The sequence below is a fragment of the Lynx canadensis genome, chromosome D3 (assembly GCF_007474595.2).
Source record: "Lynx canadensis isolate LIC74 chromosome D3, mLynCan4.pri.v2, whole genome shotgun sequence".
NCBI lineage: Eukaryota > Metazoa > Chordata > Mammalia > Carnivora > Felidae > Lynx > Lynx canadensis.
Window position 1 is genome coordinate 75,920,466 of NC_044314.2, and position 26,068 is coordinate 75,946,533.

General features: G+C 49.1%; 2 protein-coding genes across 5 annotated transcripts in view; one reads left to right on the top strand and one right to left on the bottom strand.

The window, feature by feature from the left end:
• Positions 1–640: 640 nt before the first annotated feature.
• Positions 641–5,283, top strand: ALKBH2 (alkB homolog 2, alpha-ketoglutarate dependent dioxygenase). Of its 4 annotated transcripts, none has more exons than XM_030336218.1 (4): positions 641–979; positions 1,114–1,545; positions 2,534–2,732; positions 3,774–5,283. In XM_030336218.1, the coding sequence occupies exons 2-4, from the start codon at positions 1,269–1,271 to the stop codon at positions 4,078–4,080; spliced, it is 783 nt and encodes a 260-aa protein (XP_030192078.1). In that variant the 5' UTR covers positions 641–979; positions 1,114–1,268; the 3' UTR covers positions 4,081–5,283. The 4 variants fall into 4 exon arrangements, with proteins under 4 accessions (XP_030192078.1, XP_030192079.1, XP_030192080.1 ...); XM_030336219.1 differs by having other exon boundaries at positions 641–920; XM_030336220.1 differs by having other exon boundaries at positions 641–770.
• USP30 (ubiquitin specific peptidase 30) overlaps positions 4,669–26,068 on the bottom strand; it is a 28,528-nt gene continuing 7,128 nt past the window's right edge. Inside the window, 14 exon segments of the mRNA XM_030336221.1 lie at positions 4,669–6,701; positions 7,254–7,360; positions 7,362–7,375; positions 9,516–9,585; positions 9,587–9,736; positions 9,834–9,845; positions 9,847–9,914; positions 10,510–10,585; positions 10,587–10,601; positions 11,085–11,144; positions 17,098–17,192; positions 18,457–18,502; positions 19,307–19,405; positions 22,968–23,071. Coding sequence (XP_030192081.1) covers positions 6,437–6,701; positions 7,254–7,360; positions 7,362–7,375; positions 9,516–9,585; positions 9,587–9,736; positions 9,834–9,845; positions 9,847–9,914; positions 10,510–10,585; positions 10,587–10,601; positions 11,085–11,144; positions 17,098–17,192; positions 18,457–18,502; positions 19,307–19,405; positions 22,968–23,071 — 1,181 coding nt within the window. The 3' untranslated portion in view covers positions 4,669–6,436.

A 26,068-nucleotide genomic window follows, 5' to 3' on the forward strand; every position in this document is an offset into this window, starting at 1 on the left:
GAACCCCAGGGAGCCTCTGGAGATTCCTTGCGCTGGTGGTCACACAACTGTGTGCTTTTGTCGAAACCTGCACAACTGTGCGCCGAGATCATTCAAAAAGAGGGCTCCGGTCTCCCCGAGCGTTCGTTCATTCCACCGGGGGAGACAGAGAGTAAACCAAAATTAGGAGCACTGACGGAACCTACCATTTATTTGGAGCACAGAAGCATTTCGCACACATCTTATCTAATAGCCCTCATGGTGCTCTCAGGGCATAGGTTTTATAGCCCTTACTGTATAGATGAAGCAATTCAAACCCAGAGAGTTTTAGCAACCTGTAGGAGCCACACAGCTAGGGTGGTGGAGACGGATAGAGGAGCCTTGGAATCGTGCTCCCACCTGGTGGCCCAGCTCCCTGCCTGGACGCCCAGTGGCCCCCTGAGGAGAGGCGACACCCAACAGCTGCTCCCAAACCACACAGGATCCTCAGCCGGCACAGTCCAGGCAGTCAGGCTGAAACCCGGCAGTGAGTGCCGCGCGCCCAGAAGGCCAGCAGGTGGCGCCAGGAAGCCGCCACCATACTGTTTGTAGGCGCCTGCATTTCCCAGCCGGCGCCGAAATCCGCCCGGAAGCAGTCCTGCGGCACGGGTGTCGTCCGCTTCCCGACAGCCCTGCCTCCGGTGTTTGCAGGGCTCAGGGCGGCGCGGGTGCTCTCTAGGGTTTCTCAGGGCGCCCTCGCCTCCCCCTGGCCCCACGCACGGGCCGCAGTTCTTTTGGAGTTGGGCGTGCGGGTGATCACGTTTAACTGTTTTACATTCAGATTCTGAATCGTAGCCATTTGAGGATCGCTGTGCTTACCCGAGGGGGTAGTGGCGTGGGAGGGCCGGTCAGCATGTGGGTTGAAAAGGAGACACGGAATCTGCTTTTCTGAGTGACTTTAGGTGAACCCCTTCACCTCTCCAGGCGTCCCAGGAAAGGCGTCCTTTCTTTATAACGTCAGGTGCTTGGGGGTGGAATGCAGGCTTTGGGGGTTTTGCAAGCTGGCCAGCTTATTGTGATTCATAGCCAGGTGTGGGAGACCCAGGACATCCTGAGGGACCCTTCCAACTTCAACATCCTCTACTTCTGTTCTAGAACATGGTGTTAAAAGTGGGAACTTGAAAGCACCGCGGAGAAATGCAGTGGGACCACTCCTCCACCAAGCCGATTTTTGGATCTGGGACCGAGCCTGGGCAATCTCTCTCTCCTCCCTGCCTCCGGTGCCCAGGTCTTTGCTTCGTGGAGACAGGATGGACAGATTCCTGGTGAAAGGGGCGTTAGGGGACCTTTTGGGAAAGAGGGAGCGAGAGGCGAGCGGAGAAGGGCCAGCAGGCCTGCAAAAGGACCAGGAAGGTGGCAGGAAAAGGCTGAAGGCGGAGACCCCGGGGAAGGCAGGCCACCAGGCCAGCCCCAGCTGGCAGCACATCCGGGCTGAGGGCCTGAGCTGTGATTACACAGTCCTGTTTGGCAAAGCCGAAGCAGACAAGATTTTCCAGGAGCTGGAGCGGGAAGTGGAGTATTTTACAGGTAAGCAGAGGACTGTGTGTGTTGAAGACTTGTTTGATACAACTAGCGGTCTGTGTTTGGAGAAATAACGAACTCGGGAGCCATTGGTTACGGGTGACTTCATTTACTGATTCAACACCTATTCTCTGGGCCAGGCAGACACACATTCTTTGGGCGCCCCGGGACACAAACTGGAGAAAAGTTTGCCCACCCACCACCGGGAGCTGGCAGATGCTGAGAGTGACTTGCCACTTGGCCACTGATTAGAATCATCTGGGAAGGTTAAAAATAAGAAAAAAGATGCTGCGTTCTACCCGGGACCAACTGAATCACAGTAGGGTGGGGGTGCAGCCTGGGCATCGGTGTTTTTAGAAAGCTTCCAGGTGATTCTGAGGTGCAGCTGGTCTCGTAGGAGACACAGCAAATAACCAGGTAGTTCCTCCCAACGGGGGTTCTCTGCATCACCTGGAGGACCTTGTTGCTTCTGAGAACGTGGATCACCGGCCCCTCCCCCACGCTCTAGCGGCTGTTTCCGGGTGATGCCGGGTGACACGAACGCACCCTGACAACGCCTGCAAGGTGGCAGAGCACTTGCAGGCATAGAAAAGCCCACGGAGACCCCAGCCTACAGCCTCAGCTGCATTAATTTCACCTTCTTGGGGGCTCCACACCCTCGGTCCCCGCGGTTGGCGGAATCACCCTAGCGTGCAGCCTGACTTCAGCTTGCTTGCGTTTCAGCCTCTTGATACGTTCCCACTGTAGGCAAGACAATGAAGCCACGGTATTAAAAAAAAAGAAAATGGACAAGGCCGTGTTTCTGTAAGTGTAGGACAAGAATCACTGTCCCTACATGAACATTTTGGGCTAGCAACAGGGAGTTTTGTCCTTGGTCAGGAGACTAAATGTTACTTCCTGATTTAGTCCCCTTTCGATCCTGAATACTCAGGGAGCAAACGCGTGGGGTCCTCACCTGCCTGCCCTCCTGAGCTGCCATGTTCTATCTGCACAGGCGCGCTGGCCAGGGTCCAGGTGTTTGGGAAGTGGCACAGTGTGCCCAGGAAGCAGGCGACCTATGGCAACCCCGGGCTGACCTACACGTTTTCGGGCCTTACTCTGTCTCCAAAGCCCTGGATCCCAGTTCTAGAGCGCGTCCGGGATCGTGTTTCTGCGGTGACTGGAGAGACCTTCAACTTTGTGCTCGTTAACAGGTGACGTCCTACCTGCGTTTTACTTTTTCTTCTTTAGGTTGCTGGACTGAACCGTATAAATCTTCTTCTTCTGAAGGCATGAGTTTAGGTTTCACCATATTTTACTCATTTGTACAAGTTACTCCTTAGTGCAGCAGGGACAGCACCAACGGTCAGTCTTCGTGGAGCCCGTGCTGCACTGGGAAGCGAGAGGGGATTGTCTGATGAACAAACAGTTGAACAAGATCATTCGAGATGCTGACAAGTGTCTGAAAGAAAATTAAACAGGCTGATTTTGCTAAAGGATGGCGAGGAGGAAGGGATCTGGGTTTAAGTCAGGGTTTCTCGGCAGCGACACTGATGTTTCAGGCCAGATGATTCCTCTTGGGACTGCCCTGTGCATCACAGGATGTGAGCAACATCCCTGGCTTCCACCCACTGGATGCCAGGGGCACCCCCTTCCCAGTCGCAGCCACCAGAGTGTCTCCAAACATTGCCAGGCGTCCCTTGGGCGGGGGACAGAATCGCTCTGCTTATGAACCCTGAGTTTAGGGGAAGGTGGTTAGCAGAGGGCTTACCGAGATGCTGATGCTGGAGTTGGAGACTAACTGGAGAGAGGGCATGAGCCACACAGACATCTGGAGGAAGAGCAGAGGGGGCTTGGGGTGCGTATAGAACGGAAATCCCACTGATGTGGCTGGAGAAGTGAGGGAGAGAGGGGTACCAGGAGCTCAGAGATGGGCACTTACGATTATCTGTGCAGAGTCTAAGTGTAGGGAGAAACCATCTTATGTTATACTGGTTTACATACACAAACTGGGAGGAGGGGAAGATGTGTTCGTGGCTTCTTTTGGTGAGGTGTGTTTTAAGGTGAGGGATCAAATAGGAAGAGGTAAAACCGCGCAGGCGCGGTTCATCTGCGCACCCGGGGGAGGCCCCCCCCCCCTGCAGAACCATGAGCGGGGGCTGCTCCTCGCACCTTTCACGCAGTAGGACAGCAAGCGTTCTGGCACATTCCGGGAGGGAGCCGTTTTGTACATCGTGCTTGTTTTCTCGTGGCAGGTACAAAGATGGCCGTGACCACATCGGTGAACACAGAGATGATGAAAGGGAACTGGCTCCCGGGAGCCCCATAGCCTCGGTCTCCTTTGGGGCCTGCAGAGATTTCTTCTTCCGGCATAAGGATTCTCGGGGGAAGCAGCCCTCCCGGAAGGTGGAGGTGGTCAGGCTTCAGCTGGCCCACGGAAGTTTGCTTATGATGAACCACCCGACCAACACTCACTGGTATCACAGTCTCCCCGTCCGAAAGAAGATTCTGGCTCCACGGGTCAATCTGACATTTCGCAAAATTCTGCCTACTAAAAAGTAAAAACTTTGTCAGCCGTTTGTAAGTCTGTTTTCTCCTCCCGCTCTGCTCCAGGAGGGAACTGGCATCCCCTTTCCGAAAAGGGAACGCAGAAGAGGTTTAATCCAAGCGTGGGGCTTATCGCACAGCAATGCAGGATTCCGAAAGAGGACGGCTTTATCAAATTGGTCAAGTGTGAAAGAATACCAGTTGATTTTTTTTCCTAACAAAAAGATTCTTTTATTACTATAATACACAGCAGATACAAAAGGTACCTTTAGCAAATACATGAATCAGCAGTTATTATGGCATAAACTACGAGTTTAACTTCAGTTTTTTGCCAAGAGAAGCCACTTTGTAAATAACTTAAAGCCAGAAATAAGATGATGTGGCTGCTACTCAATGCCTAATAATTTACGAAATGAGGAAGTCAGCTTTAAGTCAGGTTAAGAGACTGCACAGATTATCATTCACATTTACAACCTTGGCTCCCACCCTGGCCTCTGACCAAAGATCTGCTGACAGCTAAACATTCAGAGGATCGTCCCCTTTCGTGCCCAGCGTGTCTCTTTAGTGGCAGGCTTCAGAGAGTAAGCGGTGGCAGGAGAGCAGTGACCGAAAGCCGCGACTTTGCAACGCCGCGTAAGGTCACATAACTGGGGGTTTGTTCCACCAGACCCAGGCAAAATAGGTGGACTGGGTTCAGCGTCAAAGCCAGGGCCTGCCACGGAATCAGGAAGGGGCGTCAGCAGTGAAGGCCTCAGATGCTTCGAACTGTTCCTCTCTCCCTGATGCCCGGGGCCTGGAGAACCTTCACAGTATTTTCAATCGGTAGTGAGTCTGGAGTCCTCGGGGGTGAGTGCCGGGCCAGGCGGGATGGTGATCACCTGGGCCACTTCTGCTTTTAGCCAACACCCAGGCATCGTCTAGAAGTGTCTGCCAGCCTGCCCCCACCAGAAGGAACATGGTCCTCAGCCTTACCTCGGGGGACCTTTTAGACAGCTCTGATTCCAAATCTTAACTCTGAGGAGTCCATTTGAGTTTGGTATCTTTTTTTTTGTTTGTTTAAATAAAACTAGCTAAAACATAGATACTACTGTGTGTCCTCAAACTTCCTGTGGTCCTGAGAGGCATTCATGAGACTTATCCAAAGAGGGAAGAGAGTGCTCAATACAGTCTTTGTATCAGGCTACTAGAAACCAATAAATTTAGAGTACGGACCTGTAATGAAATGACAATACTAGATGATCAAATGTAATGATACGTTTTTTAAAAATTGAAAACTTTCTCTTTTTTTTGTGGGAAGGGCTGGGGTTTTGATGCTCACTGAGTCTTAACTGTTCACTTTACAAATGAGGAAACGGAGGCTCAGAAAGAAAGACTGCGGCCCCACGGTCAGTGCCCTTCCTTCTGAACCCAGCTCTCAAACCAAGGCTAGGACTGTCCTTTTACACAGCCCCCAGCTCCACCTGTAAACCTCAGGAGCTCTGCATGGGCCACGGAGTTAGGAACCACCGTCCAGAGTGGAGCTTTGTCCAGAGCAGAGGAGGCGCAGATGCCAGCACGGAGGCAGCCCCGTCCCGGCCATTCGCGCAGTTTTAGGACGTACCGTCATCCCGTCTCTGGGGCACGGTAAGCAGAGAGTTAAGAGCGACCCGGGAGTTCACTCACAACTGACCGAGCAGTGAAAGAATTTCCCCTGGGGGCAGATCTGGCAGGTGCGCTTTTACTACATATAAAGAATCCAAAGATTAAAAAAGACCCACAGAAAGAGGAGGTGGGTGTTCTTGAGGCGTCTCGTAACTGTCCTGTTGCCATCCGTTGAGAAACTTGGAAGGAACAGAGCTTTCCAAAAGTTGTTTATAGGACTCTTGGACAACGTATATTTTCCCAAATGGACGTGCTACAAAAGCAATCGAAAGGGAAAGGCACTTTTTCTTCTAAATTGTTGCCTTTAACAATTTCACCAATTCTCGTGAACGATTTTTATGGGCCTGCTTATTAAAAATAAAAGATCTGGGCTGAAACCAGTCGGAGGATTAGACAAAGTTACCTCCCCTCTGAGAACACCTAATGTGGCCGAATATAAAAAAGGTGGCTTCCAGAGTTGGATTTCTTTTAATTAGCAGGTGAGTAAAAAGACGTTCTACACAGAATGAATGCTGTCCCAGCACAAGGACACCATCCGGTGCGCACCATTCAGGGAGCCTGATCTGGTTTGAACTGGGGCCACTGGCTCCTGCGTGGAGCCTGCTCTTAGAACACACCAGAAGGCTGAGGACTCTAGTGGGGCCTCTTGCGTGCACACACACAGTCTGATTTTGCCTTGTTCCTGGCCCGTGTGGACAGTGCCACGGCTCTAGCTCCAGAGCCGGGGTGGTCATTCCTCCGACCTGTACTCCCGGCCCTGGTGCTGCATCTTGGAAAGGACGCGCTCGTAAAACAGCAGGTAAGCGCTGGAGGACAGCACCTCCTGCAGGCTCGCTTTGCGGACGGTGTCATCGGAGATCCACAGCCACTGGTTGCTGGTGGAGAGAGGGTTCTTGGCCGAAGGAGGGGACCGTCGGTAAGTCACGAAGTGTCCTGAGTGCATGTCTCCATGGTGGACGACAACCGCCATCAGCCGGAAGAGGTACGTGGAGGAACTGAATGGGAGGAACGGATGCCAGTGGTTTACCGATAGGAAAAAGGGTTTCGGGCAAAAACAAAAAGTAAAAGAATCCTAGATGTTCAGTGACGGGGGACTGATTGGACGGTACATCCGTACAAGTGATTACTACACAGCCATGACAATAGGGACTGATACTTACTGGCATGGGAAGATGCCCATTCCGTGAGTGTATGTACCCTGTGTGTAAGCACACGTACAACTTTAGAGCGGAAGGCTTTAGGGATTTAACTGCTCATCTCTACGTGGTATCCTGAGAAATTTGAAATCTCCTTCTTCATACTCTATACATACATTCACACGTGTATACACAGAAGACATATATTTAAATTCTACGTACTTTTAGAATTCTTATTTTTAAAGTGATTTCCGTTTTGGACGAAAATGGGAATGCATAATAGTGAAATCACACTTAAGATGAAAGAAAAATGTCCCCCACATTGGCATTCTTTCTGTGCTAAGCTAATTTTGGAAACAAGAGAAACAGCAGCGACAACGGATGAAGATGTGCCCCTAAAGAGTGGCTCACCTGTAGTCAGGAGACACTGGGAAGGGGGAAGGGCATTGGGGCTGGCAGGTAGGGCAATAAGATGGGAGCAGGGCGCCATTCATAAAAAGTTGTGTTTTCGGGACCCCCTGGCTGATTCAAAACTGCAAGAGAAAAGGCCCAAGGCAATTACAGTCGCCGTAGCTGTGGGTAAACAAAACATGTCTTCGATTACCTTGAGCTTAACTCCCCAGCATGCTACAAAGAAAAAAAAGACCAAGTATTTCATTTTGTGTGATGTTGATTGATAAAATGGTCCTTTTGTCCTTGGCTGTTTAATCCCAAGTAGAAAAACGTGTGTCCAGCTCCTGGTCTGCTGTTCACTTTGAGAGCTCTGTGAACCTTAAAGACTCCTATCCCTGATCCCTGTTTGCTAAAGACGCGCCAGAGTTAAGCTGTAGCTAATTATTTACTGACATTTCGACAAAGCCGAGCTTTCTCACCTGGACGCTACTGACACGTGGCCGGATAATTCTTGGTTGTGGCGGGGGCTGTCCTGCGTTGGCGGATTTTCTTGGCACCCCTGGCCTCTATCCACCAGATGCCAGTAACACCTGTCTCCCATTTGTGGCAACCAAAGACGCTACCACTACTGCCCAAAGTCTCCTGGGGGACAAATTCCCTGGTGAGAACCACCGATCTAAACATTCTCTCTTCTTAGTTGCCAGCTTCTAAAGAATACCAACGTGTAACAGCGTTAATAATGTTTATGGATGCAGGTAAATAATGAAGGAGAATGCTGAGTCTTTTTTTCCTTTCATGGGGTCATTTTGGGGGGCCTGTAAGTACCAGTCAGTCACTGTGGTCATATGGTGGCCATAGCCAGCATGCTGTGATGACTAGCAGACCTGCACCCCGCCCCCTGCTCCCCCCAGGAAAGGAAGAACCCAGAGTGAGGCAGCCCTTGATTAAAACAGAAGCGAAGGGGCACCTGGGTGGCTCAGTCGGTTGGGCGTTCGCTTCGGCTCAGGTCATGATCTTGCGGCTTGTGGGTTGAGCCCCACGTCAGGCTCTGTGCTGACAGCTCAGAGCCTGGAGCCTGCTTCGGATTCTGTGTCCTCCCTCTCTCTCTGCCTCTCCCCCTGCTCAAGCTCTGTCTCTCTCGAAAATAAACATTAAAGAAAAAATTTCAAACAGCGCCTAAGACTGAGCCCTCTTCCCATTACAGGCTGCTTCTGACTGTCAGCTATTGATCACCTGAGAAAAGGCAAATACGTCTCCCTGTGAATGATGTCCTGCCAGGCCACACAACTATGGGATGCAAGAAAGAATAAAAGCAGTAGAGGACGCTGAGGTCAGGAGCATCTGGGGTGCGGGGAAGACAGCCCTCTGGCTTGACTGGAGCAAATGTGGGGGCTGAGTGTGGGCTCAGAGCCCTTAGAGTCTATGGGTTTTCCTCATCTATTTAATTCTAAAGAGCTCAATGTGTTACATAAGATAGCTTTAAAAACTCCCCAACACTGGGGCAGCTGCGTAGCTCAGTCGGTTAAGTTCCCAGCTCTTGATTTCCACCACGGGTCATGATTCATAGTTTCATGAGTTCAAGCCCCGTGGTGAGCTCTGCGCTGAGGATGTGGAGCCCACTCGGGATTCTCTGTCTCTCTCCCTGCCCCTCCCCACATGCATTCTGTCTCTCCTCAAAGTAAAACAAATTTTAAAAAACCTGCCCATCACTACCTCTGGTTCTCATCCCAATGGACTAACGCTTGCCCTCCGACCAGTCATTCGCCTCCTGGGGCCCTCCGATTTTCCCCTCAGCGGGGCTGAGGGTCCCAAGAGCTACCTGCAGTACTGGGGCCCGACTCCATTATTCATCTCTGGTGAGGACAGCAGTGGAACTAGATCAATAAGGAATTCAGTAACGAAGAAGTCAGTGATCATTAGCCAGGACCCTCCCGGCCCCCGGTCACCCGTATAACGAGATGACCATACTGGGGGAAGAAATTCACTGGACTGCTCAGAGCCAACGAGCATTCAGTCAAAAGACCAGAATGCGATGTTAAGGTTGTCTTCCAAATTTTTTCAACTATGATTATCGTTTTTAAAACCATACATCTCATTACTTAGGACGTTTGCCCTCTTTTAAAGGGATCCTTCCCCCTCACACTCCCAGTGCTGCTGTTCTCAGGTATTTAAGCACCACCGGACAAGCTCCCTCGCGGCACAAGGGCCCCAGGAGGCGGTGACACCAAATCCCTTTTCTCTGTGCCACACGTTCCGTGCGTCGGCTCCCGGGGCACGCACCTGATCTGGGGGCGGCCGGCCCGTCCTGCAGGTCGAGCGAGGGCCCCCGCTCTCCGCCGGGTTTAGGGCTTGTGCTGCCCGGGTCTGTGCCCCAGGAGGTGGTACTTGTAGATGTCCATCATCAGGAACTCATTGAACTGCACGTGCTCATGGCGCTTCAGGGGCGTGCCGTGGCTGGACCAGCTCAGCCGCTGCAGGTGGATGCACAGACACTGAGGGAGCTGCGGGGCGAGAGAAAACCGAGGCAGCAGGCTGTCGGGGGCGGGACCCGGCGGGTCCCTGAGAGCTAGGCCGACAAGGTGTGTGGCGTGGGCTCACCTTCCCTAGTTTCCAGCTGCTTGACAAAGGGTGGTCCTCTGGTGTTCCACCTCTCCCCATCCAACGTCCCTTTGGCTTCATCTGAAAATGAAAGAAACCTCCCTGCAGAATTTCTTGTAACGCAACATCTGCGGCAAGCCGCAGGGCCGGCCGGTGTTCCGCCTGGATTCAGCTGGCGCCCGACTTTGACCCTGCTGAAGGAGCTCAGCCCCCCAGTTAATCGTGACCTGTTGTCAGTTTTAGTCGTCAAGCGACAGTGACAGAGGGGGCAAGAGAAGTGAAGCAGCAACGCTAGAACTCTGACGTGGCCACGTCGCCTGTTCTGTGTCTTCAAAAATTCTGCTGCCACACGGTTCCTCTTCTTCAGAGGATGAAACACAAATGCTTATGGGATCGGGCAGGGCAGGTAAGCATCAGTACAGCAGGGCGTGAGACAAGGGGGCTGGTGGCGGGGCATATGTCCTGTCTCAAAGCACAGCAGAGTCTTCCTGTAAACATTCTGTGGATGAAGTAAAACTCATCCAGAAAAGAGGTGCGGGTCCATGGGCTACTGATTTCCCAGCCAGTTACGTGACTGTGGCTAAAACGACCATCCGGGCATAGTCAGAAGAGCTCGCCGTGAGAGGCGCTCTATCAGGACACACAGGCCTAGGGGGTGACACTGGGGCTTAGGGGCATACCTGCGTACAGTTGTCACATACGACGTCCCGCACTGATTCTGATGAGATAAAGTGGTGAAGGCAGTGGTCCAGGGGTCAGTGGATGCCCCTTGAAGCACCAGAAAACAAAATTCACGATTATAACTTAAGAGAGCTATACTGAACTCTTAACAGATGGCAGTGTGATCCCCAGAGTTTTATTTGCTTTTATGGCCAATAAAGCTTCACAGATACGACTGGACATTCCCTGAGCAAAGTGGAGCTCCAGCACCCTAGGCCTGCTCCTACGCAGCTATTACGTAACATTGTAGAAACTTAAGGACGTCTACACTGTTTTAGATAGTCTTTGCATTTGAGAGTAACCGTGTATGTTACACTCAAAAAAGCCAAAAATTCCTGCAGCCAGAGAAAAAAAACCATCACTTTCTTCTCCCCCCACATCGGCCATGGTACCACACACGACAACTAAGACAGGTCAGCCAACCAAGCATCTGAGTACGCACAGCACCTCAGCTACCCAAAATGCCTCAAAGCCCTTTCAGACTTAAATGTCTCCAAGATAGACCCCAAATAAACCATCGCTCATACGTACCCATGTGGCAGCTGGAATACTCAGTGAAAGGCTATCGAAGGTATCGAATCGAACGGGACTCTGAAACAAACAGTGCAGAAAATCCAGAAAGGGATGCAGGTTCAGTCAAAGCTTTACAGGATGGGAAGACACAAGCCTATGAAACAGTTTAATATTTAGATCCCAACATTTCCATAATGGAACACAGTGTACTTACCCAGAAGCAAATTCTAGGACAAACACCTTGTCAACGTACATGCACAGTAATGACCGAAGCACAGCTTGTAAGGTAACTACAGAACATACCTGACCCAGCAATGTAGGGATTTTATCCTCAGGAAATAACCCTGGACAAAACTACAAGGATGTTTCATCACAGCATTATTTAAATTGGCACAATGTGAATACTGAAGTTTTCTAGGGAATGATTAAATAAATTACATCATGTCCACTTAAAAACAGTAGTAGAAGAATCGTATGAGTATACAGAAAGATGTGCCTGTTACAGTATTAGTTGCAAAAAAAAAAAAAAAAAAAAAAAAACAAAAACCAGATGATAAAACAGGGTAAGAGTTCCTGCTTTGGTGAGACAGAGTAGCTTGGCTAGACTATCTGTCCCTGAGATAACGCATATAAATTCTGGACCAAACAAAACACGCACTGGAGAGCTACCGTCAACGCTTGGGAAAACAGGAACTCCGTGGGGGAGATTTCCACTGTGTGACTTGTTGCCCGGGGGTGCTCCCCAGTCTCGCAGTTCAGTGTTGAGTGGAAAAAAGCAGCAGTCTTACAGGCTGGAAGTATCAGACGACTGAGTCCAGGGCTGGTAAAGAGGCTGGAGGAATCCCAGAAAGAGGACAGCCACAGAGAGGAGGAACCCCCAGATCAATGTATAACCCTGCCCATTCCAAGGCAGGCACACGCCCGTGTGCACCCACACCAGACATGCAGGCAAACTCCAGGGGCCTGGCAAAAAGCAGAAGCTAGAAGCTGAAAACACTCAGCAGAGATTTTGCTGCCCGGTGTGGGGAAGACAGTTGGGCTTTGAGCTCAGCCAAGTTAACTGTACGCCAGAAGAGAATTCATTTTTTAGAGAAACGTAACAGAATCCAAAGTCTCTACTACGATGTTAATTAATATGCAATAAGAAATGACTAGACATACACTACGAAGAAAGAAGAAAATGTGAGCCATGGTGAAGGACCCTACGGATTGACCTGGATACTGAAATGAGCACAAGGACCTTAGCGAGAACTATGACCAACATGCTCAAGGACACAAAGGAGAGAGTTATTGTAGTCCTGGTGGAGGACAAACGGCAGTCTCGGTAGATATTCAGCAACTATGAAGACTAAAAAGAAATTATACAGCCAAGAGCACAGTAACCAAAATGAAAACTTTGCTGGACAAGCACACAAATGGCGATGGCGAGGAGTCTGTGAACTTGAAGACAAGTAAACAGAAATTATCCAATCTAAAGGACATGGAGGAAAGAGGCTGAAGAAAAGCGAACCAAGCCTCAGTGAGCTGTGAACAGTACCAACGCGAACCAACAAGCAGAGAAAGGGGCATAAAATTTGGGGGGAAATTAATGGCAAAAAATATGTACAAGTTTGGTGGAAGACATGTACAGATACATGAAATTCAGCAAATTCCAAGCAAATACAAAGAAAACCATACCTGGGCACAGCATGGACAAACTGCTGAAACTCAAAAATAGAGAGAAAACCTTGTAAGCAGGCAGAGAAAAAAAAATGACACTGTACCTACAGGAGAACGGTATGAATCATGCCGACTGTGCATTAGAAAAACTGGAGGCCAGAAGACCACAGAACAATGCCTTCAAAGTGGGTGAACTGCAAGGAAACAAGGCATGCGTGGGGGCCGCCCCTTCCACAGCTTGGAGGTAGGGGGGCGGCAGGAGAGAGAATGGAGGGTGGAATTCGCGCTAAGAGGTTGGGCCCTGGCTCTGCCAGTCTGTGAGGCTGGGGCAACGGCTCATGTCCTCAGGGGGCTCTGACTGGCAGGGTGGAGGGCATTCGGTGGGGAAGACGGGTGGGAGCTCAAATAGCAGCCTACGATGGTTCCGCTCCGCCCCCCAAGGGATGATGTCACTCCACGAATCCACTTCCGGGCCTATCTTTCTGCTTCATGGCTTACTCAGTTATTCTTTGCCTGATGCTCAGTGTAATCTGTAGACTGCTTCAAACACCACAGGTGGCCGTGGCGGGATCAGAAGGGGCGGGCAGGAGAGTGGGGAGCAGGAGAGAGAAGGAGGACTCTGTTATCTAGAACAATTACTGGAAATTCACCAGCTACAGCAGGAGAGCCCAAGGTAAAGCTGTGAGGTTCCTTCTGTCCCTGTTAGTTGCTCAAGAAGTAATGCGTTTTCTTTTTTTTTTTTTTTAATGTGTATTTATTTTTGAGAGAGAGTGCAGGAGAGGGGCAGAGAGAGAAAGGGACAGAAGATCCGAAGCAGGCTCCGCGCTGACAGCAGCCGAGCCTGATGTGGGGCTCGATCCCACGATCTGCGAGATCATGACCTGAGCTGAAATTGGACGCTCGACCAGCTGAGCCACCCAGGCGCCCCAGTAATGCGCTTTTCGGAGCTCATCAGCAAGGCACAGAGAGACGCCACAGTAACGCCTCCTTGAAGGCATTTCTTCCCCTACAACTCTTCACCTAGACCTTCCCCTTTTCCCTTCCTTTCCCTGGCATTGTAAAACAGCAAGTCAACTGTGGGAGGTATCTGGACACAAGGGTTTTCCTGCACCGTAAGCGGATGCGAAGCAATCCTTCGTGCCCTGCCCGGCTGGTCTTCCCTTCCACAGACTGAGATGACTTTTTGTGGTCATCCATGTCCCAATGAGACACCATGGCTGGAAACAGACGTGCCGAATTAGTTCAGTCAAAAAAGCAAACAAATCAAATCAAACCAAACCAAAACAACAGCAACCCCGAATCTGTATCTAACAAAACTATTCTCAAAAAGAAAAAAAAAAAAAAAGGCAAATGGAAGCCTTTTCATGAAAATGAAAACTAAATAAGCTTGTTGCCATAGACCTAAGAAATGTAAAGGAATCTTTTTAGGCTGAAGGGGAAAAACATCAAATGGACTTGCGTCTACAGAATGGACCAAAGAACACTGAGAATGGTAAATAGAAAATATTTCTTCAAAAACTTCTTTGAAACACATAAACTGCTTAAAGCAAAAATTATGACATTATCGTGGAGTTTGTAATATGTAGACGTAATATATATGACAAAAATACTACAGAAAAGGGGGTAATAGAACTCTACTTTTGTAAGTTTCCTGTATTTTACAGGGAGTATATTAACTCTAAATAGACCAGGATACATGAAAATTGCATGATGTAATCACACACACACACACACCCCACCCCCCCCAATGTAAAAAAGTAGAGCTAAAAAGCCAATGGAGGAATTACAATGGAATACTCAGAAGTACTCAATTAACCCAAAGGAAGGCAGGAAAGGAAGCACAGAGGAACAAAAAAATTCTATGAGACAAACAGTAAACAAACGGTAAACTAACAGACTTAAGTCCAACCACATACTTACGTTTAAACATAAATGGACTAAGCACACTAATCAAAAGGCAAATTGTCAAACTGAACCCAATTATATGCTGTCTACAAAAGCTACACTTCAAATACAAAGGCAAAAATTAGCTCAAAATAAGAGAATAGAGGGGGCGCCTGGGTGGCTCAGTCGGTTGAGTGTCCAACTTCGGCTCAGGTCATGATCTCGAGGTCCGTGAGTTCGAGCTCCACATCGGGGCTCTGTGCTGACAGCTCAGAGCCTGGAGCCCGCTTCAGATTCTGTGTCTCCCTCTCTCCGCCCCTCCCCCACTCATGCTCTGTCTCTCTCTGTCAAAAATAAATAAACTTAGGGGCGCCTGGGTGGCGCAGTCGGTTGGGCGTCCGACTTCAGCCAGGTCACGATCTCGCGTCCGGGAGTTCGAGCCCCGCGTCCGGGCTCTGGGCTTATGGCTCAGAGCCTGGAGCCTGTTTCCGATTCTGTGTCATCCCTCTCTCTCTGCCCCTCCCCCGTTCATGCTCTGTCTCTCTCTGTCCCAAAAATAAATAAAACGTTGAAAAAAAAAAAATTAAAAAAAAAATAAATAAAAATAAAAAAAATAAATAAACTTAAAAAAAATAAGAGGATAGATAGATAGATAGATAGATAAATTAGAGAACAAAAAGAGATACCCTATAGAAACACTAGTTAGAAACTAACGGGACAAAATAGACTATTAAAACAAGGAGGCTTACCAAAGACATAGAAGGACATTTTATCAGGAAAGTAAGAGTCACTCATCATAACAGCCCATATGTATATACCTAATAGCAAAGCCTCACAAGAATTCTAACGAAAATAAAACAAAGAAAGAAAGAAAAACATGGGAATGCAAGCTGGTGCAGCCACTCTGGAAAATAGTATGGAGGGTCCTCAAAAAACTAAAAACAGACCTACCCTACGACCCAGCAATTGCACTACTAGGTATTTACCCAAGGGATACAGGTGTGCTGTTTCGAAGGGACACATGCACCCCCATGTTTATAGCAGCGCTATCGACAATAGCCAAAGTATGGAAAGAGCCCAAATGTCCATCGAGGGATGAATGCATAAAGAAGATGTGGTATATATACACAATGGAGTATTCCTCGGCAAACAAAAGAATGAAATCTTGCCATTTGCAAGATGTGGATGGAACTGGAGGGTATTATGCTAAGTGAAATTAGTCAGTCAGAGAAAGACAAAAGTCATATGACTTCACTCATATGAGGACTTTAAGAGACAAAAGAGATGAACATAAGGGAAGGGAAACAAAAATAATATAAAAACAGGGAAGGGGACAAAACAGAAGAGACTCATAAATATGGAGAACAAACTGAGGGTTACTGGAGTGGGGGGCGCGGATGGGCTAAACAGGTAAAGGGCATTAAGGAATCTACTCCTGAAATCATTGTTGCACTATATGCTAACTAATTTGGATGTAAATTAAAACAAGTAAAATTAAACAAAAGACAGGAAAGAAAGAAAGAAAGAAAGAAAGAAAGAAAGAAAGAAAGAAAGAAAGAAAGATAATTCTAGCAAATAATTAAGGAAGAAACAATACCAAGCTTAACCAAAGTCCTTCAGGAAACAGGAGGAAGGAACACTTCCCAGCTTATTTTATGAGTATAGTATAATCCTCATAACAAAACCTGACAAAAGACATTACAAGAAACCGTAAGACCAATATTCCTCACGAACACAGACACTAATCTCCTTTAGATAATATTAGCAAACCAAACCCAGTAATATATGTAAAAGAATACATCACAATAAAGTGGGGTTTATTCTGGAAACACAAGGCTGGTTTAACATTAGAAAAATCAATCACTGCAACTCACCATATTAAGAGAATAAAAGAAAAACATGATGCTGAGTGAAAGAAGCTAGTCACAAAGGAGCACATATGGTACGATTCCGTGTATGTGAAATGTCCAGAAAAGGCAAATCTATAGAGACAGAAGTAGGTCAGTGGTCGCCAGGGGCTACAAGTGTGGGGGAGATGGAGAGAAACTGCTAATGGGTACGGGCGTTTTTGGCGGGGGTTGAAAATATCCTAAAATGGATCAAGGTGCTAATTACGCAATTCTCCATTTTTGTATTTATGTCGGAAATTTTCCAAATAAAAAGTTATTTTAAAACATCAAAGCAAAAAAACAAAAACAAAAAAACCCCCAAGCAAGAGAATCTATTGTGTCTACCATCAGTAGAGACCCAGCCTTGAGACTCAAATTCCTGCCAATCCACAATGGGTCTGCCATTAGTGCAGAAAATGCCCCTGAGGGTCAAAGGACAGGTTGACACTGACTAAAGGGAAGCGGTCAGTCCACTATGTGTGCAGAGCCCAGGCGATCACAAACGCCATATACCAATGTCAGTCCATTCTCCGGATGCTTCACGAATCTTAACTTGAAAGAAAACCATAGAAAATATCAAGTTCTGCTACTGTAATTACCTGGTGCTCACAGTGTTTGCAGACCATGTTGCTCGTAAGTCTTCCATGGAAGGGATGCTGGGATTTCCAGTGATTGGACGTGGGGTGAGGTGACCCTGGAACACAGAACACGTCTGGATATGCCACCTCCAGCCCCTTGGTACCAACCTCAAAATTCACCCTCCTTTTCAGTACGTGGTAGGAACTCCCCTCTTTAGAAAAAAACGTTCCTGGAAGGTAAACTGAAATAGCTTTCCTTACTGACTTCCATCAAAAAAAAAAAAAAACAACAACAACAACCCGTTCCCTTTCACAGGAGAATTGATACAGGTCCTTAAATGTGGTTTCCGTATAATGGGTACAGCCACATTTACAAAAGGAATTTGTGGGGCGCCTGGGTGGCTCGGTCGGTTAAGTGTCCGGCTTCAGCTCAGGTCATGATCTCACAGTCGGTGAGTTCGAGCCCCGCGTCGGGCTCTGTGCTGACAGCTCAGAGCCTGGAGCCTGTTTCCGATTCTGTGTCTCCCTCTCTCTCTGCCCCTCCCCCGTTCATGCTCTGTCTCTCTCTGTCCCAAAAATAAATAAAAAAAACGTTGAAAAAAAAAATTAAAAAAAAAAAAAAGGAATTTGTGTTGAATAATGGATTTTCACATTCACTTTAAAATGTTTGCGATGTCCAAAGATGGATACCACAAGGCAACATTCCAGAAAGTGAGATAAACGTCTGAAAGCCATCAGAATAAGCGAGTTCTGAAAAACTGGGATTTTTTTTGATAGGATGGGAAAGGAATAAAGAGCGTGGTGTGCTAGTCAGAAAACACACACCCTAGACTCAGGCAACCCTGGGCTGGGTCCCAGCTGTGTCACCTCATCTCTGTGAGCCTCGTTAAGATGCTGCAGCCGCTGGCACCCAGTCTTGGGCTCAAAAGCTAATCGTTATTATTACTACTGATGCACAAAGGAATCAGTCTGTCTTATTTTCCCCCCTCTTAAGTTTAGGTCTTAAGAAAACAATTCCTTCTAAGGAGGACTGTGATCGTTTGCTGAGGACATGACAGTTTCAGCTTTATTAAGTTCCTCGAGTGAGATCAAGGCAAGAAGGTAGAAAGAAAACCCTTGTCTGAGGTGGAAATAGGTCCGTTACTTTTGTTCGGAGCGGGAAACCAAGCAAGGCCCTGGTGTGAGGGGAACGATTCAAGATGGTCCCAACGAACAATGGAAAGCTGTTCCCAAAACACAAGCTCCTTTGCAAGTACGCACAGTTCAAGCTGGGTTGGATGTCACCAGAAAAAAAAAAAAACAATTTTTCTTAAACAACAACTCATTGTCACATCTCAAAAGTACCCATCTTCTGTGTTACAGTTCAAGGGGAATGATTACCTCTCGTACGGCAGGTTATTTGTTTAGGAGTTATCTCTGGCTGCTGCTGTAGGGAAAAAAGAAGAATGAAAACAGACTGAAAACCCAGCCGCAATCCCTTCTACACCCTCACGCGGCTCTTAAAGCTTACAAGCTTCTCTGCTGATGGCGCCACTTAAACCCGACTTTTAACAAGAGATCCTAAAAGTAGCCCTGGTGATCCTCTCTGGTTGGTGACTGTACCCAATCATCAAATGCAATCAAAACACATTTCCTCTCTCTGGAATATTCCCTCCCATCCCTTTGCTAGTTAACTTTTACCAACTCCCTAATATCCATAGTGTTCTAGGGAAATGAGGATTCATTTAGCATTCCTATGGCTCCTTGTTCCCTAAATTAGATGGGGGGCAAGGGGGAAGAAATACCTTTTCTTCTCAAGGCCAATACAAATCGTAGTGATGAATCATTTTAAAGAGGCTTGGTACCCTAACCAAAGTCACCAACTGCAAAGTTTACAGCTTAAGACAATCCCCCAGCCCCACTCCCACTAGTAATTTTTATTGAGACTTTTTTTTTGACAGAGAGAGACAGAGTGTGCGCATATGCACGCACGGAGGGAGGGGCAGAGGGAGAAAGAGCATCCCAAATAGGGCCCAAGCCCAGCACAGTGCCCGATGCGGGGCTCGGTCCCACAACCGTGAGATCATGACCTCAGCCGACACCAAGAGCCGGATGCTTAACCGACTGAGCCACCCAGGCGCCCCGAGACTTACTGTGGAGTTGAAAGTGGTGCAAAGATTACACTTGTGCCCCCTATACCTATTAAATATGCACGAACCACATACACGTATTGAGAGGATTGATGACTTACCTCCAGGGAGTGCACATCAAACAAATGTGTGACCCGGGGCTGCCGGTCCCGCTCATCTTCCAAGGACGAGGTAATGACGTGGAATAACTCGTGGGCATCCTGTCACAGGGCAAAGCTGCCTCAGAGAGGCCCAAGGAGGCTGGGGCCGCATCAGAACCGCCCTGCGTAGACCACCAGGCACACCTGCAGCCACTGGGGCAGAATCTGCCCCCCACCTTCTCAAGGTTCAGCCCATCGACAGCTACCTCCCCGACACTTTCCCCGTAAAGGCCCTTCGACTAAGGGGCTCAAGGGGAGAGAGAAGGAAAGCAAGCTTGGGGCACAGGGCGGCCTTCACACCTGCCACCTCCCAGCCTGTCTCAGCTTTGTCAACATGGCCCTGACCTCCGCCCCGCCTACTTTTGTTGTGGTGGTGGTAAAACAAACACATCACATAAACGTTACGGCTTTAACCATTTTGAAGCGTACAGTTCCATAGGGTTAGGTACGTCCACACGTCGTGTCACCGTCACCACGGCCCATTCTCCGAACCGTCCCAGCTTCCCCAATTGAAACTCTGTTCCAGTCAAATATCAACTCCCAGCCCCTTCCCCCCCGGGCCTGGGCACCCACCGTTCCACTCTCGGTCTCTCAAAATCTGGCCACTCTCAGAAACTCACAGAAGGAATCACACAGTATTTGTCCCTTCTGTGACCGGCTTGCTACACTCAGCACAATGTCCTCAAGGCCCGTCCACGCTATAGCCCGGCTCACAATTTCCTTCCTTGTTTCCCATCTCAGGCCTGTCCTTTGCACTCCGGCCCGAGCACCCGGCCCACATCTTCACACAGGGCCCCTTCTCATCCTTCACGTTTCTGCCGGAAAGGCACCTGCGCAAGGAGACCCTCCCTCGAGGACTCTCCCCGACTCAGCCCCCTCCCCCCCAGCCGGTGTAGCGGGTCCTCTACCCGAGACACAGCCCGAATCCCAGAGGACTCTGTCTCCCCTGCCCCAACCCTCTCTGCCTCCCCTGCCTCTGAGGCAGGCCATCCCCGGCCCGGACACCTGCTCTGGCCTCTCCACTTCCCTCTCTGCTCCCTCTGCCCGGCTCCGGTCCCTCGGGTACAGCACGTGCCATTCACACATAAATCAGGTCACGGCAGGTGCCTATAAAGCCTCCAGTGGTTCCCCCACTGCACACCGAGTAGAAACCCCCCTCCGGCCCAGGGCACCGGGGGCCCCGCGCAACCGGCCCCCTGCCACCGTCTGAGCGCCCTCCCCTCCTCGGCTCTGCTACGGCCGGCCCCAGCCACACCGCCCTCCCTGTCCTTCCCAAACACCGCAGCCTCGAGGCTTTCGCCCCGCACCCAGGCTCTTCACAGGACTCACTTTGTTTCAGACTTCAGGTCCCAGCAAAAATCTCGGGTCTCCAGAAGAGTCTTCTCTACCTGAAGGAGTCCCCCCACTGCTCTTCTCTCCCCGCCAGCTCCAGGCCCCTGACACTTGCACGGTCACTGTCACATCGGCGCGCTTATCTTGTGGTTAGCACATTTTGAAATGACCTCTTTACTGTCCACAGAAACCTGCAAGCCATGTTTGCCGCTACAACCCCAGGCCCCCCACAAGCCCTGCCTGAGGCAGGCATTCGATAGGTATTTGTTGCAGGGGACGAACCACTGGATTCTACGCCTGAAATCATCATTGCACTACATGCGAACTAACTTGGATGTAAACTTAAAAAAAAATAAATATTTGTTGCACGTATAAATGAAGCCCCTCCTAGGCTACGAATGGCCATGATGGAGAGTGATGGAAGTACAAAGCTAAAAGGCAAGGCCCTCGAAGGACGCACAACCCAGGGGTGGACGCGGCAGCCTGGCTATTTATCGAGTGACGCTGCCGCAGCCTGAAAGGGACCAGCTTTTCCAGGGCAGCTCACAGACAAGGCATCTGGACCAACCCTTGAAGCTGGAGCAGGGGTTCACCAGAGGGAAAAATCTCAAGACAAGATGCCGTCAGACCCAACCCTATCGTGTCTGTGAGCCACGGAGCTCCTCGGCCTCGAGGAAAGGAAGGTATCGCAGACGGGGGCGGGGCTTCGGCGGGCACTTTAGCACCAGCTGGGCTCCAGCCCTGGCTCTGCCACTCGGAGAGCCGTGTGACTTCGGGCAAGCCACCCTGCTCCCCCAAACCTCGGTGTTCTCATCCACAAGATGGGGACAGTGACCGTGAGTCCTGACGGGGCCGTTGTGAGGATTAAATCAGAGAACTCAACGGAGGCACACTGGCCCAACACAGCCGCCACAGCCCTGGCTCTAGACCCTGAAGAGTGGCTGACGGTGCGAGTCTGCTGCTGACCGACTAGGTCCGTAAAGCGGAGATGCGGACAAGGCCCGGGGCCAGTAGCTCCGGCTGCCTCCAGAGGGCAAGAGGCTGGCGGCCAGCCATGCTTGCCTCTTTCCCGTGCACAGCGCAGCACCACGTGGCTCAGTGACTGCTACCTGCGGAAGCTGCTGGAAATACATCCAAGGAGTAACTGGGACTGCAGTCAAGGGTCCTTGACAGACAAGCACGACTTAGCAAAGGTATCCGATGTCCCTGGGACTACATCTCAGCCATTCTCTCGGGTTAGAGAGAGGAAAATGCAGCTAAGTCGTGCCAGTTACCAGAGGAGGACTTAGTAAGAATTTTCTAAATGGAGAAACATTTCAACGTACAAGGGATTCGTCGAGATGCGTTGTAAGGAAGTAGAAAGAGCGTCAACGCCCGTGCAGCTTCAGACTGAAGTGGAAACAGAGGTAGTCTTTAAAAACAAGGGGGGCTGGGAAGCCTTCCCCCCCTCACTTTTCAGCGTTTTTAAACGCATTTCACTCCCGTCCCACCCTTGTGAGGACCCACAGGCTGTCTCCCATTTCTCGGGTCTATTATCTGGATGGTGGAGGCAGAAGCTGCCCACACAAAGCTGGTCCCGAGACCGTCCTGGAAAGGTAGCCAGGGAGGCCGTACCAGCACATCACCGGAAGCTAAACGCCCTGTCCCTACAACTTAACTCTCAGCTTCGGTCTCAGGCTCACCGTCGGCAATAGCAGCGGTCTGAGGGGGTGGGGTGTGGTCAGGACCAAAAAAGGCAGTGACCCTGCAGTTGTGGGAAAGGGAGTACGAGTGGCTGGAAGAAGGCCCTGGGGGTGCATATGACAGCTGCTCAAGGTCTGGGGCTACTTCAATTCATCTAGCCTCTAAAAACGGATTTCTTTTTAAAAATGGGGGTGTGGTTCAAAAAAGCCCCTCTAAGCCCCAAAGGTAAAGCCACCCGCCTCTCTCTGGAAGATCCAGGTGGCCCTGGTATCCAATGACGTGCAAAGTCACTCCAGAACAAAAAAGAGGTTCGCTCTTTGGCAATGAGGTGTTCCTGCCCTATCCTGCTAACCTTTCCACCCAACGGGTAAGAAACAAACAAAAACCGTTGCATTTCTCCTCTGATCGCGAGAATGGGAACAGAACTTGCGATCTGGTCCCAGAATACTAAGGCAGGCTAGAATGCCACAGAAATGTACACTCAGGCCAGGCGAGCGCAAAGTCAATACTGGCATTTTTTTCTTCATGCCTTAGCAACGAGGCTACTTTTCAGCCGTCATCGCGAGCTCAGGCCCCAGTGCATTAGTGGGCAGAATGGGAGGTTCACCTGTTCTTCAAATGAAGAGATCTGCCATCTGTACATTCTTAAGACATCCAACAAGCAGCTCGCATCTAAGACCTCATCGTCAGTAACTTCTTGGCAGGACAAAGCTGGAAACCAAAAAGGTAACGCCATTAGTAAATTCACTAGCCTCACAACAAGCCAGGAAACCTGTCCTGCACAACATATCAAAGCTAATTAAGCCTCTCGCTGTAAAATCCACCTTGAGTTATAGTTCTTTCATTATTCCTCTTTGTAGCCTCAACCACTGCACAGAGGGCTGTTAGGCACTGCGTATTTGCTGAAGGAATGTGATCTTTCATGAGGCTACAGCATTTACATGAAGTAATCGATTTCGGCTATTTGAATTATCGTCATCGATATAAATTGCTGCGAGATTCCTCCTGAATGAAATGATTTTAACTCACAACTCTGAGGGCGGAAGGCCCCTCAAGACTTCATCTAGTCCAACCCACACTCAGTGCTTAACCCCCTCGCCCCACCCCACCCAACAGGACTCTCTCTGGGGCCACGGGGCCTCTGCTAGTATCTGTCTGCACTGGAGTTTCTGATTATCACGGGACAAGCTCTACGGGGCAGCATGAAAGGGTCTGCTGAGTAGTTCACTTTTCAGTCATATGTAAAACCAAGCCTAACAAACAAAAATGAACGTGTGACGGGCTCACGAGTCTATACTGTCATCACAGCTAGATCAAGGGTTGGCAAGCTGTTTCTGTAACGTGTCCGACGGTAGGCGTTTTAGGCTCTGTGGGCTCTGCCGAGACTACTCAACGCTGCTACTGTGGCACCAAGGCAGCCAGACCGCAAGTAAGTGGGCATGGCTGTTTGAATAAAACTTTATTTGCAAAAACAGGCCGCGGAGCAGACCTGACCCACGGGCCAGAGTTTGCGGACTCCTGATCCTGACGGCCCCCTTCCGTCGCATGTCTCGCCGGCCCAGCGCTGCTAGACAGAGTGCGGGAGATAAAAATACAAGGGCCCGCCACCTCTGTGCAGTTTCCCGAGTTCAACTACCTCCAGACCGACTAAGCCAGCCTGTTGCTTCTCTTTAATTTGCAGTTGGTAAACTGGAGAGAGTCCTTTGGACACTTCGGGCTCTGACTCAGGAGCCTGAACGTGGTGGGGACTTTGGGGGGTGGGGGTAGCCTGTGGAGAAGCAGCAGCCAGGGGAGCCCGTGCTAAATCCCGAGGCTCCTCTTAGCATTGAGGACCCTGGTGTCACATCTTTACCCTCCAGAACAAAGGGCGCCCATTAGGACAGCAACCGAACCTCCTTCTTCCTCTTACGCCCCTCAAGCAGCCTGTGTGGTAGCTTTTTTCCTCTCAAGGAAAATTGTAATGTCTCCTTTAGCCTAATTTTGCTTAAAATCCCACGAGGTGATTTAGCAATATCTACTAATTTTTATGTCCTATGATTCACGTCCTAGCAGTCTGACTTTCTCAGGATCTACTGCAGGCAAACACAGGCCCGTGTGCACTAGAGGCACGTACAAGACCATTCGCTGGGGCCCTTCTATGACCACAAGGCACCGGAATCCAACAGCTAAGTAAACTGAGGTATCCTGACGTTCTGCATACTGCACAATTGTGAAAGTGAATGAGGTTTGCAAATCACATATCTGATAAGGGACTGATATCCAGAACGTGTTAAAAGCTCCCCAAACTCAACAACAACAAAAACACAGACAACCCAATTCAAAAACGGACAAGGGACTTGAGTAGACATTTATAAAAAACAAAACAAAACAAAACGATCAAAACAACTATACAAATGGCCACACAAAAACTTACGCGCAACATCACTTATCAGTAGGGAAATGCAGATCAAAACCACAATGAGAAATCACTTCACAGCCATTATGGCTACTATCAAAAAGACAGACGGTAACGAGTGTGAGCAAGGAGGTGGAGAACTGGAACCCTCTGCACACCTGTTGGTGTGAATGCAAACTGGTGCAGCTGCTCTGGAAAACGGTATAGTGATTCCTCAAAACATTAAACAGAATGACCATTTGGTGCAGCAATCCCACTTGGAGGTATACAACCAAAACAATAAAAAGCAGGGACACGAGGAGGTAGGTATCTGCACACCCGCGTTCACAACAGCATCATTCGCAAAAGCCAAAGGTGGAAACAACCCACACGTCCCTTGACTTATGAATGGATAAACAAAATGTGGTATGTACATACAATGGAGCATTATTCATCTTTAGCCTTAAAAAGGAACAGAATTCTGACACCTGCCACCACACGGATGAACTTCAAGGACGCTGTGCTGAGTGAAACAAGCCGGACACACAAGGACAAATATTCTATGACTCCACTTCTATGAGATACAGAGTCAAACTCAGAGACAGGGAGTAAAATAGTGGTTTCCAGGGTCTGGGGACAGAGGAGAATGGGAAGTCACTACCTAACGGATACAGAATTTCGATATGGGATGATGGAAAAGTTCTGGTGATGAAGAGGGGTATGGTTGCAGAGCAATGTGAATGTACTCAGTGCCACATAAATGTGCACTTAAAAACGGTTAAGATGGTAAATTTTATGTTATGGGTATCTTGCCGCAATTTTTAAAAACTGGGCAATGGAGGGGCGCCTGGGTGGCTTAGTCTGTTAAGCATCCGACTCTTGATTTTGGCTCAAGTCACGATCTTGCGGTTTGCAGGTTTGAGCCCCACCTCGGCCTCCGCACTAGCAGTGCAGTCTGCTTGGGATTCTCCCTTTCTGTCCCTCCCCTGCTCTTTCAAAAAATGAATAAATAAAAAAAAATTTTTTTAGTTAAAAAAAAAACCCAAAAACAAAAAACCGGGCAGTGGAAATGAGTAGGCAATTCACAGAAGACAGAAGACCAATAAACTCACAAAAGAGAAAAAAAATGAAGGAGGTAAAGCTATATGTGGGGACATGGACATTTCTCCAATATGTATTATATTATTTGCTTAGGAAAAAACATAAATGAGACAATATATTATTTTTGTGGGTACTTAAAAACATATTTCAATGCATAGAAAACAGCCTGGAAGGATACACTTATATTTTACTTTGGGAAGAAAGGAGGGGAACAGGATTGGGGCAGTGATAAA